Source organism: Bison bison, unplaced genomic scaffold (assembly GCF_000754665.1).
Source record: "Bison bison bison isolate TAMUID 2011002044 unplaced genomic scaffold, Bison_UMD1.0 scf7180017864290, whole genome shotgun sequence".
In the NCBI taxonomy this organism is placed as follows: Eukaryota; Metazoa; Chordata; class Mammalia; order Artiodactyla; family Bovidae; genus Bison; species Bison bison.
The window spans coordinates 553,192-566,640 of NW_011494862.1; the positions used below are offsets into that span (position 1 = coordinate 553,192).

Genomic DNA, 13,449 nt, shown 5'->3' on the forward strand with positions numbered 1-13,449 from the left:
ACAGACTCTTGAGAGTCTCTTGGACTGCAAGGAGATCCAACCAGTCCATTCTGAAGGAGATCAGCCCTGGGATTTCTTTGGAAGGAATGATGCTAAAGCTGAAATTCCAGTCCTTTGGCCACCTCATGTGAAGAGTTGACTCATTGGAAAAGACTCTGATGCTGGGAGGGATTGGGGGCAAGAGGAGAAGGGGACAACAGAGGATCAGTGGCTGGATGGCATCACTGACTCGATGGACGTGAGTCTGAGTGAACTCCGGGAGTTAGTGATGGACAGGGAGGCCTGGCGTGCTGTGATTCATGGGGTCGCAAAGAGTCGGACATGACTGAGCGACTGATCTGATCTGATCTGATCTTGACTCAAAACAAAGCATAGCCGATAGCCCTGTGTTCATAGTGTTAGAATTCCTATTCAGGACTGCAGAGGAGATGTTGAATGTCAATTTTTTGCCTCTTCTTAGCCAGTATCCTCCTTGAGGAAATAAAAGTCATGCTGTTCACAGTGAAGTCCTGGAGACCAGTGAGATGCATCATCTAAACCAGATGTTCTGAATCTAAGTTAAACAGACATGAATCCATTATATATTTTGATTCATGCATGGACTTCAGAGTTTAACCATGTATTTTCACTCCTATTTTTTCTTTACTATGATAGAAGACATATAACATAAACATACCATTTTAGGCATTTGTAAGGGTACAATTCAGCAGCATTAAATACACTCATAATAGTGTATAATCACCACCAGTATCTATACCCAACCTTTTTCATCATCCCCCAAATATACACTGTACTCATTCATTCTGAGTGAGTGTATGTGTGTGCGTACTGGTTCCATTTCTGCACAGTTTTGTAGCTATGTCCTAGTTTCAGGAACCACTGCTTTACACATTTCTTGGTGTTATTGTTGGCAATAAATGGAAAAGTGGATGAATGGCCAGCAAATCTAGGCTGCCCTAAAGTTCTTACATCCTGATAATGTAAATGTAAGTGCCACTTTGAGCCTCCTTCTCCCTCTGTGCAACCAGGAAGGAGCAAGCTGAAGGAGCCCAGTTAGTAACATAGAAAAGATAAACCCAGCTAGTTCTTTTAGAATCTTATTTTATTTCCACTATTTCTAAACTGTATAATCTTATAGAATTTCTTCCTCTTTGCAAATAATTTAATTTTAGGAAAATATATGATCGAGTTGGGTTTCTTAAAGGGTTTGTGATTTTTTTTGAAGGTCCCCTTTTTTTCGTTTTTCTTTCCAGAACTCACTAAAGAGGTCACCACAGCTCCTAGTTGTTTCTCTGCTGGTTTTCTGGGTGGTGAGGGGAGTTGGCCATAGAGGAATGACTTTATAGATTGTATTCATCTCTCCTCTGTCACTGTGCATCAATGTAAGGGTAGGAAATAATGGGGCAGAAAAATACCCCTGGCCTGGGAGCCAGAGAACCTCAAAGTCCCACATTCTAGTTTTGCAGCCTTCAGTGACTTGACTGTCTTATTAACCTTGGTAAAAAAAAAAAAAATAGCCCCCATGTGGTGCCATAACTGCCTCAGAAATGTATGGAATTGTAGTTAATAATCATCAGACAGTGTACAAATTTTTATTATTTTTTACTGAGGTGAAATTCATATGATGTGCACAAAAATTATCCTAGATTCACATCTCAACTCTTCCGCTTCTTGGGTAAGTCACTTCATGTCATCTAAAACTCATCCTCCTGTAGTAAGTGGAGATGACAATAAGGATTTCTATCTCACAAATACTTAGAATATTTTTCTGTGGGTGTGCTATAAGGAATACATTTGACACCAGTGTCTGGCTTAGAGTAAGCCTTCAGTAAGGGGAAGCTATAATCACCATTTGGAGAAGGCAATGGCAGCCCACTCCAGTACTCTTGGCTGGAAAATCCCATGGATGGAGGAGCCTGGTAGGCTGCAGTCCCAATTGCCTGAAGTACCTCTGTCCTCCAAAAATGGAATCAGATTCTTAAAACACTGGATATGACTCTTCAGTCTGATTCTCTATAGCATCTTTTGCTCTTATGCTCAGCAAATGGGATGCTTCTGTCATCTCCTCTCTTGCCTGGGGAGACAGAAAGATGAAAACCGAATAGCATTCAGCCCTGTGCTGCTTTGGCCTCCTTTCCCTCCGGGTGGTATCATGGCAGCCTGTAATCCATATGGCGTTTTCTGCTGTCTGCTACTCCGGGAGGGGTTCAGAGAGACTGGAGGCAGCATGATGAAGTGTCACCTGCCCAAGGATTGTGCTTATCGCACAAAGCTGTGAACCTCACAGAGCTACAAAAACCTCTTGCAGTGATTGATTTTGTTTAAAAATTTTTTTGTATTTTTTTTTACGCCTTAATGTTTTTCCCCTTTAGACAGAGCACATGCTTTTAAAAAATTCTAATTGTATGTTTGTCTAATGGTGTGTAATTATATATCAAGTAAATATGTAATTATGGAGTACTTTAAATTAATATTATTTACTTGATCGATTTAATGATTCTGAACAATTGGTGTATTGTGCTAAGAACAATTTAGCCAGCTTTTAGCTGAGACTCATTATAGATACTGACATTTAGTATTTGTAGGGGTGACATATAATTTCTAAAAGGTTTAAAAATGCTGCCTGAATACTACTTGAGAAAATAAATTTTCTACACTTTTACATAGTCATAATCTAAAAATACAACAAAATTGATTCACCATTGCTTCTTCAAGATCTTTTACACATAGACAAAGATAAATCATATTATAAGAAGAGATTACCACATAGGCTTCCTTCCTTGGTTCTTTCATTCGTTCATTCACTCAGCAAATACCTACTGAGTGCCTGCCATTGGACTAGCGTGTGGATTCTGTACTTGGGTTACAAAAACAAAAAATGGTCTCTCTTCTCCTGGAGCTTAGTGTCTAAATGGGGAGATAGATATAAACACTTAATTTGAATGCGGCTTGTCAGTTAGCTGGCACTTACTGTGTTTATGTCATGCTCCTTAATTCTTACAGCTGCCTTGTAATGCCCATTTTTACTTCACACACAAGAGACTTGAGTCTTGGAGAGGTTGCTGCTGCTGCTGCTGCTAAGTCGCTTCAGTCGTGTCCGACTCTGTGCGACCCCATAGACGGCAGCCCACCAGGCTCCCCCGTCCCTGGGATTCTCCAGGCAAGAACACTGGAGTGGGTTGCCATTTCCTTCTCCAATGCATGAAAGTGAAAAGTGAAAGTGAAGTCACTCAGTTGTGTCCGACTCTTAGCGACCCCATGGACTGCAGCCTACGAGGCTCCTCCATCCATGGGGTTTCCCAGGCAAGAGTACTGGAGTGGGGTGCCATTGCCTTCTCCGCTTGGAGAGGTTAGCACCTTGCCAAAAGTTAATTAGGTAGTAAGTGGTAAAGCTAAGGTGAAAACCCAACCTGTGGGCTTCACCGTGTTGCTCTGATGATCAGGATGACTAAGCATTTCTGCCTGTGAGTGTTAAGAGAAACTGTCAGAGACAGGAGAACACTTGAACTTGGGCTTTGTATTGTGAATAGAAATTTACCAAGGGAAGGAAAAACATCACAGACAGGAAGCAGCTTGTATAAATGTACATTTTGCAATTCCTCTGATGGCAGATCTTTTCTTCCCAATTATTCTATTTTTAATCATTATTTCCATACCTTGAGAGCACATCAATGGGGAATCTCTTTGAGGATAAAGAATGGGCCAGAAACAGCCTTAAATCATATTAGGTGAAAGCGGCAAGCTTTATGGAGTTTAAATTGACAGAGGCTCAACACTGGCTACCCTGAGTTGTTCGGTAGCTTTATTAGGTGTTTTGTCTATTTTGTTTAATAAAGATAAATTGCACCTGTCATTCCCAAAGGTCTAGGATAATTAGCAACCTGGAAAGTCTTCTGATGCCACCTATGATCATTTTACAGGAAAAAAAGTTACAAACTAACCAAAAAGAATGGGGTTTTTGGCATCCACAGAGAGAGAAACTCTGTGTTTGCTTTCGGGTGTCAACTCTAGACAGCACAGATAATTTCCCACCCATATTTTGACTAGTTACTATATGGTTACTAGAAAAGCGTGAACCAAACAGGTTATTCCTACCTCTCTTTCCCTACTGTTAAATGTAAAGAATTTGGGACATTTGGGTTTTCTTAGACCAGTATTGTTAGTGTTGCAGAGCACTTTTTGATGACACCGTCTGTAAAAGCCTGTTCCTTTGACCAGAATTCCCTGTCTCAATAATGGCACCTCCCATCCTTTTATCCAGCCATTCAGGCGGGAAATCTGGCAGTCATTTTTGTGTCCTCTGTCTGCACATCCCTGTCTACACTCATGCACTGCCACCCTCTGATTGATCACTAAGTCTTGTATACAGGCATTCCACTTCCTGTCTATTTTTTAAATTCCTCAAGTCTTTGTGTGTCCTACTACCACTCATCTAGCCTAAGCCACCATCGTTTCTTACTTAGATTCCACTTACAGCCATCTGACTGTTCTTTCTGACTTTGTCTTTTGTCATCTATATCCTTTCTTCATACTGAAATCTAATAAGAGTTACTTTCCTTCTTAAATATTTCTCTCAGTTCTTAACAAGGCCTTGTATGATCTGATCCTTCAGTCTAAACTTTTGCCCAAAAGGGTTTTATTCATTTTTTCAACCATAGTTGCCTCTATCTGACCTTAAGGATTTGCACTACAGTTACCTGATTAAAAATAATAATAGTGATAGCCAGTATTTGTTGATCATTTTGTGTGTGTCAAATACTGAGTTAAGCCTTTGAAATACAGTCTCATGTGGTAGCCACAATCCTATAAGGTAGGTAGGTGATTATCATTCACAATATTTTATGGAGAAAGGCTTAGCGAGGTCATTAAAGAAAAGTGAAGGTGTTAGTCATTGAGTCATGTCCGACTCTCCTCAGTCCATGGAGTTCTCCACAGGCAAGAATACTGGAGTGGGTTGCCATGCCCTCCTCCAGGGGATCTTCCTGACCCAGGGATCGAACCCAGGTCTCCTGCATTACAGGCAGATCCTTTACCATCTGAGCCACCAAGAAAGACCAGAGAGGTCATTGAGAAGAAAAGTGAAAGTGAAAGTAGCTCAGTCAGTCTGACTCTTTGCCACCCCATGAACTGGAGCCCTCCAGGCTTCTCTGTTTTCATGAGTTTGCCTAAATCTAAGCTTTTCCCTACTGAGACTCGTGCCTAGAATTTTGAGGCAAATAACAGTCTCAGCCAGTATACTGTTGCAGCAAAGTGACTTACATTCAGAAGACCTTGGTTGCAATCCTGGTGCTAACCAGTGGTGTGACTTTAGATAAGACGACCTCTGAGAGTCACTCTTCTCATTTGCAAAATGGGAATCGTATTAGTACCCATCTTACATGATTTTTCAGATCAGAGCCAAGCAGAATTCTACATATGTAGTCAGTGTTCTATAATGTGCTAAATGATTGTATGTGTTAAATGAATGAAAATGCCAGATATCACCCCCATGGAGTTGTGGGTTCCTTCATTAAAAGAGAAAGAAATAAGACCCCTGCAAAAGCCTATCTTTGGCTTACTCAGCAGCACTTTTTCATGTTTTCACTTTTATCAGCTTGGATACAATTAAGGGTAGTGCAGGATTTATAATGTAACCCTATAATTAAGCATCTAGTAGGCAGATCAAAACATTTTGTACTAAATAGAAGTTAAATTCAGTGTAACCCCACAGAATTTTTAAAAATCCAAATAGGTAGTTTAAATCATCCAGTTTAATTTAAAATGTATTTCAAACTGTGTTTTCATACCATTTACTGAAACAGAATTTTTAAAGTAAAAAAAATTACAAGATTAAACTCTTCTGTGTTTGGACCCTGTTCCCAACTCTTCCCGCTGTGTCACTTCCAGAAGTTGTTTGGTGTGATACCTGCTCATGGAGAGGGAGTTGCTTGGGAATTCATTCCTTTCTGCTGTGTTCCTTTAGGTCTCAGAATGCAGTTGGCCCATCAGGCAGGCCCCCAGCCTGCACAACCTCTTTGCTGTATGTCGGAATATGTATAACTGGCTACTACAGAATCCCAAAAACGTCTGTGTTGTCCACTGCTTGGTGAGTAACCTTTTCATGTTGCTGACGTGGCTGTCGTATTTGCTGGTTTGGTTTGGTCAAATACAAATGGCCTTATATAGACTAGTGAGCAGGTAATGCTTATATTGAATAAACATTTATTAAGAACCTCCTTAGAAATTACATGATGTAAGGGTTATAAATGAGGGGAACACATTGTTCTTGCCTTAAAGCTTGAATGCCAATGGGAGAGGCAGATATGTATACAACCCCCATAGCGCAGAGCCTCTGAAATATGCTATTACTAATATAAAAGAGGTAGAAACAGGAGCTGTGGATGCCCAGGCAAAAATGCCAGAGTTTTGGGTGAATAGAATTGACATAAGCATATTGGAATATTTTATTCTCTTACCTTTATGTTTGAATAAAAACAAAATTAAAAGACATTTATGCCCTTGTATGCAGTCACATAGATTGACGATATTTTATAGCAGTTCTAGAGGGACTGATGATTTTTCTGACCACTGACCTCCTAGAGTCCCTTTACTCAACCTTCCGTCTGGAGGGCTTTTGCGTATTGCTTTAAACTCAACTTTAGGTAAAGTCTTCTTTTTCACAATATGGACATTTGATTATATATCTAAATATCTTTGGTGGCATTTAATGTACCGCATCATCATGACCTGGTGACCTGCCTGTTTTCCCACTAGACTACAAGCATCTTGTGGGCAAGAACTGTGCCTTTTTTACCTCTGTATCCCAGGTATGAGAGATAAGAATAAGTGATGGACTACGTGAAGAAAGGAGCACAAAAGTGAAATCTGAGCTCAAGTATTAGAACTATTCATTATGTTGATAAACTTTAGGGTATATATTTTGCTATAATCTTAGTTGATGACTTTTCCCCTCTTTCTTAAGAGTCAGTTGGCTAAAAAAGGGATGAAAGCTGAGAACATTTTTTCTTCTTTCCATTTCACATCCCCAAAGTCTTGGTAATAAAGGAAAAACACTTAGTGTTCATAGCAGTTTAATGTGAAAGGCCGAAGAGTTTTCCTTTTAGAGGCAGAACAGATTGTTTAAAAGACAGATTATTTTAGAGACCAAGCAGCCTTTAGGCACTTTGGTGATTTTTCTCTTCACTTAGAAACTTTCTAAAAGTTCAACAAGCCTAGGTCTGGTGGCTTTGTAAGAGGAGATGGCTTGAGAGAGACCAGAGGCTCCCAGTTCTGATGATACAATCATGACAAATAAAAACCCAATGAAAGAAGAAAAAAAAAGAGGCAGACAAAGAGTTAAGACCCTATAGTCTGCTCTCCAGGCTTTCATGTGTTGGACATGTATGAGTTGGAAGTCTGCACTAAGTCTTCAGAAATGGAATTGAAGCTGGAGGTGGGAGCACTTATTTTTATTCTATATACTCCTTTTTTTATTATTATTAAAAATAAGCACATGGACTTCCTTGGTGACACAGTGGATAAGAATCTGCCTGCCAATGCAGAGGACATGGGTTCCATCCCCAGCCCAGGAAGATCTCGCGTGCCGCAGAACTTAGTTGGTTCAGCTAAGCCCGTGAACCAAAACTACTAAGCCTGCACTCCACAAGGGAAGCCACTGCAATGAGAAGCCCTCTTGCCACAACTAGAGGAAGCCTGAGCAAAGCAGTGAAGACCCAGCACGGTCAAAAATAAATAAATAAATAAAATTTAAAAGCATATATTCGTCTTTTAATTAAAAAAAAAAAACAAATAAAACTTTTAAAAGACCTGGATAGCAGATAAAGGGAGCGAACACATATCTAAGAGCCATGAACCTGTTAAAAGAGTGTCAGGAAGACTAAATTCTAAAATTCTAGAATTAAGATTGAGAAGTATGTCTTTTAAAAAAACTGTCCTTGGAGTAAGGACAGCAACAAATGCTTGAGGCACACAGTAAAACTGTCAATCCTTTATTCTGTTCCTTCCTCAGGGGAACAGATGTCAAGCTAGAAAGGGAGGGACAATGATAATTAAGACAAAGCTGAGAGGTAGTGAGATAGTAAATTGCATCACAGTACTTAACAATAATCCTCTCTCTAGACTTAAATTATGTGACAGAATGCTAAAAGCACTTGGAGAAGAAAATATGGGTTCCTTATATGTTATCAGGAAACAGGAAAAAGAGTGCCAAGCAGGCAAGGAAAGGAGGTTTTTTCCCCAAAAGACAGAGGAGTTGACCTTGAAAAGTTACAGACTGGTGAGCCTGATGGTGATTCAAGGTGAAATTCTAATACAATTTTTGCATAGATAATTTTAAACTCTTAGAATAAAGAAGTCCATGTTGATTCATTATAAACCTACATGTCAAAGCAACTGAACTTTTGGAATAAGACTAATAGATTAGTAGAGGTATTTCCCTATTTCTTATATTCAAGATAGAAAAATTTGGGCTAAATTGTTATACATTTAGTTAAAAATTGGCTGAATATTGCTTCCAAAGAAGGGTGATTAATGGATCAGCATCTTCCCAGGAAAAGGTTGCATTTGGTTGTCCTTTTAATTAACAACTTTGAAAATGTGGAGATAAGCTTATCAGCTTTCTCAGGCTAGGAAGGTCACATAATGAATCTGGATCTTAGAAGTTTTTACAGGTTAATAGAAACCACTAATGTGAAATTAAATACAGGATAAATGTAAAGTCCTGAATTCTGGTTCTTAAAGATTAAGTATATTTATCTATTATCACATCATCTGAAAAAGGGCTCACAGTTCTACTGGATAGAAAGATCAATAAGAGCTTATGGTATGATTTAGCTTGCATTTAGTTTAGTGTGGGACTATGTTAATAAAAGCATAGTGTTCTTACCACACAAAGGAAAATGGTATTTCCTCTCTAGTTTGGTCAGAACACATCTTATATCTTGCATTTCACATCTGGGCAGCACATTTAAGGCTGTTGTTTTTAAACTGGAGTCTGTTCAGAGGAAGTCCATCAAATGATGATCTCTCTTAAAATGAAACATCAAATGAGGAAGAATTGAAGAAATGGTGTGGTAGTCAAGATTCTCAGAACTGATGGGATGATACAGAGATACATATGCAAGAGGCGATTTATTATAGGAATTGGCTCAAGGGATTCTGGAAGCCTAGAAGTCCCACAGTCCACCTGCTGGAAGATGGTGGATCAAGAAAGGGAGTAGTAACATTTAGTCTATGTCCAAAGACCCGAAAACCGAGGAGGCCACTGGTGTTGGCTCAAAAACCAAGAGTTCCGATGTCCAAGAACAGAAGATGGAGGTCCCAGCTTAAGACAACAAAGAAAATTCTTCCTTCCTTTGCCTTTTTGTTCTGTTTGGGCCCTTGGTAGATTGGGTGATGCCAGCCCACTGTGGTGAGGGTATATACCTCTACTCAGTCTACTGATTCAATGCTGATCTCTTGCAGAAACACACCGCCCCACCCCTGACACCGAACCCCCGGGCACACACAGAAATAATGTCTTACCAGTTCTCTGGGCATCTCTTAGCCCAATCAGTTGACACGTAAAATTAACCATCACAGATCAGGCGTGTTTTCAACCTGGAAAATAGAAAAGTTGATTGAGAGTATTTCAAATATGTGAAGGGTTGTCCTGGGAGAAAGGAGTAGGTTTCCTCTTTGTCCTGACAGAAGGAAGAACGAGGATCATTGAGTGGAATACATTGCAACTTCAACATACTCAGTATAAGGAAGAACTTGGAGTTCTTCCTGAAACAGGATGATCCCTGTCACTTAAAGTATTCTAGAAGAAGCTGGCTTACCATCTGTCAGGAATGTTACTGCGTGCATTCCTTTACAGAACATGGTTGAATCATGTGAAACTTCTTTATTTTATATCAATCTGAGAACATACTTTGGATAAAATGTACACCAGGCATAGTCCAACAAGCAGTATTTGCCTAACCTGAGAACTCTTTACCTTCACCCTAAACTGAGAGACCTCAACTGTTCTCATCCTTCCGGTCCAAAGTTACTTTGAAGACTAGATTATTTTTCAGTAAGTAAGTACAAATCAAATTTATATTGCTGGGTTTCTTAGGTTAGCAGAGTCAATCATATCCTAAGAACAAGCCTTCCCTTGCTGCTTTGTGATTTAAATAATTGGAACAGATTTTGGTTTTCAAGTGAACAATTTTTGAATTGATGAGTACCTCCAATTAGGTCTTCTCTCCTCCACATCCCACCCCCCCCAGACTTCCCACCCTGACATGTCTCTTTTAATCGCACTGCAGGTGCTGAGTTGCCTGACTGGCGCATATTTGTGACAAGTTTATACATTTTCTTTGATAGGATGGACGGGCAGCATCATCAATTCTGGTTGGTGCTATGTTCATTTTCTGTAATCTCTACTCTACTCCTGGCCCAGCCGTTCGATTGCTCTACGCAAAGCGACCAGGAATTGGACTTTCACCATCCCACAGGAGGTAAAGTCAGCTCTTGGCACAGGCATGGTCTAACTAGTATCATGTCCATAAAAAAGATAAAGATCTTTAAATAACTGACATATTATCTTCTCTTTAGTCAGAGTGTCTTGTTTCTCTTATTTACATTGTATCTTCTTGCTTCCTTTTGGATTAAAAATTGCTTCTGGAGACTTCCCTGGTGGTTCACTGGTTAAGACTCCCTGCCTCCAGTGCAGGAGGCATAGGTTTGATCCCTGGTAGGGGAATAAGATCCCACATATCATGCACTATGGCCAAAAGACTAAAAAAATTGCTTCTGATGATAAATTCTGACTTTCTCCCCAAAGCCAGCCTTCAGCTGATAACAAATTTAATCTGCTAGATCAAATATTGAGAAAAGTGTAAAGCTCCCATAAACTTTTTTTATTAATAAATATCTCACTGTGAGATCTTTGGAGGGAAGTGCAGCAGTGTCATTAGATAAAAGCTTTCCTAAATCATTGGCAACATTTCTCTTTTGCCAGTTAATGTTTAAGGGACTAACACAGTAAATTTTTACTGTAGGTTAATAACGTACAACAATAAACTTTATAGCAAATCGATTGCTTATTTCTTCTGGTGTTGTTGGCACCAACAGAATGTCAGTCTTGTGTTTTAGGTACCTGGGCTACATGTGTGACCTCCTAGCAGACAAACCCTACCGCCCTCACTTCAAGCCTCTCACAATTAAGTCGATCACTGTCAGTCCAGTTCCTTTTTTCAACAAACAGAGAAATGGATGTCGCCCTTACTGCGATGTACTGATTGGAGAAACCAAAATATATACAACCTGTGCAGATTTTGAACGAATGAAGTAAGTCGTGATGCCTTTCTTCATTTCTCCTTGTGAACTGCTCCATTCCTGTGTAAGTTGGATCCTATTCTTCCTTTGAGGACTATATCATTGTGAAGTGGCTGGTAATTTAAAAAATGTTCAACATAGGTGGTAATCATAGAAAAGCACAGTGAAATCAAGGGATGCTGTAGCCCCCTTCAAGTGGTGATACAAGCTAAGGGACTCACATGAGTTATAATGAGGGTTAAGAAAGTGGTGTGGGCACAAGGCCTGGACATTAAAGGAGATGACCTTGATAAGAATTTGTGAGGACAGTGGAGGAATTGGAAATGAATGAGGTTTCTATGTGAGCAACTAGGTGGATGGTGATGTAACTAAAATGTTTCAGAACCTATTATAAAGAGCAGGTGACAGTGGGAAGTGGTAGGGGATGTGGAGAAAAGGGACTGTGTGATAACAGGAAGTGAAGTTAATTTGAAATAGATTGAATTTCAAGATTGCTATACAAGACCTTCACAGAGTATTTCACTGCTGTTTCTATATTGATCTCCATTGAAGTTTTTGTTCTCTCTCTCTGTTCTTACCATAAAATTACAATTAGGGAAAGGTAAATACATTAAGACTACCCATATTTGAAGAGAGTGATTTCTGCTAATGGGCAATTGATTGATCTAGAAATCAGGATGGGATGGAGAGGGAGGACCTGGCAGAAGACCGGTGGCATCTCGTGGCAGAACCAATTTGCATCCAGTTGGCATAGACTGTGCTCCTAACTGTGTTTAAGTTAGGAAATAGTTCCTGGGTTCAGGCCTGCACAAACGGATGCTTTGACTAGAGTCACAGAGGACTATACCTGTAAATCTATGTTACTGTGCCAAATTAGACTCTCTTTCAGTATGTTTTTGTCTCTGTTTAAAGGGAATACCGTGTCCAAGATGGAAAAATCTTCATTCCTTTGAGCATCACTGTGCAAGGAGATGTAGTTGTTTCCATGTATCACTTGAGGTCAACAATTGGAAGCAGGCTACAGGCTAAGGTATGGTTTCAGAAAGAATCATGACTTAAGCTCAGCTGACCCTTTAACAGGAGCATTTCAGTATTTTTTCTGTATCACGTTGGGCTTGAATAACTTCTGGTTTTAGAGTTAGAAAAAACATTTAAAGATTACTTACGGAAATGACGTATATGTCCATCAATAGATGAATGGATGAAGATGTTGTATACGCATATATACATACATACAATGGAGTATTATTCAGATAAAAACCGTCAAATAATGCCATTTGCAGCAACATGGATGGAATTAGAGATTATCATACTAAATAAAGTAAGTCAGAAAGAGAAAGACAAATACCATGTGCTGTCACTTATTTGGGCTTCCCAGGTGGCACTAGTGGTAAAGAACCCGCCTGCCAGTGCAGGAGACATAGGAGACTCGGGTTCAATCCCTGGGTCAGGAAGATCCCCTGGAGGAGGGCATGGCAACCCACTCCAGTATTCTTGCCTGGAGAATCCCGTGGACAGAGAGGATCCTGGAGGGCTACAGTTGATAGAGTCGCAAAGAGTCAGACATGACTGAAGCGACTTAGCATGCACACACACATCACTTATATATGGAATCTAAAATATGATACAAATGAGCTTATCCACAAAACACAGACAGACTCATGGAGAGAACAGACTTGTGGTTGTCAAGGGAGAGAGGGAGATGGATTGGGAGTTTGCGCTTAACAGATGCAAACTATTGTATATAGAATAGATGAACAACAGTGTCCCACTGAATACCACAGGGAACTATATTTAATACCCTGTGATAAACCGTAATGGGAAAGAATATAAAAAAGAATGTGTGTATATTTATATATAAATATACGTATACATATATATATATAACTGAATCACTTTGCTGTGCAGCAGAAATTAACACAACATTCTAAATCAACTATACTTCAATAAAAAAAAAGAAAACAACAAAAAAAAAACTTATGCCCATTGCCCTCTTTCTACCGGGGAGAAAACTAAGACTTTGAAGTTGTGAATGCCCAGGTGGTGTTGCCGGGAGACGGCAGCCCTGAAGCAGAAGAGCAAATCTTGCTCTGTAGCAGCCTGTCTTTCTTTACAGTGCCCTGTTTGGATCACTGTGAGAGGAGATAT

At 39.7% G+C, this 13,449-nt stretch overlaps 1 protein-coding gene across 3 annotated transcripts in view; it reads left to right on the plus strand.

Moving 5' to 3' along the window:
• DNAJC6 (DnaJ (Hsp40) homolog, subfamily C, member 6) overlaps positions 1-13,449 on the plus strand; it is a 177,520-nt gene that overhangs the window by 124,119 nt on the left and 39,952 nt on the right. For all 3 annotated transcript variants that reach the window (XM_010850261.1, XM_010850262.1, XM_010850263.1), the window contains exons 5-8: positions 5,963-6,085; positions 10,348-10,481; positions 11,119-11,313; positions 12,214-12,331. In XM_010850261.1, coding sequence (XP_010848563.1) covers positions 5,963-6,085; positions 10,348-10,481; positions 11,119-11,313; positions 12,214-12,331 — 570 coding nt within the window. The remainder of the gene's footprint in view (positions 1-5,962; positions 6,086-10,347; positions 10,482-11,118; positions 11,314-12,213; positions 12,332-13,449) is intronic.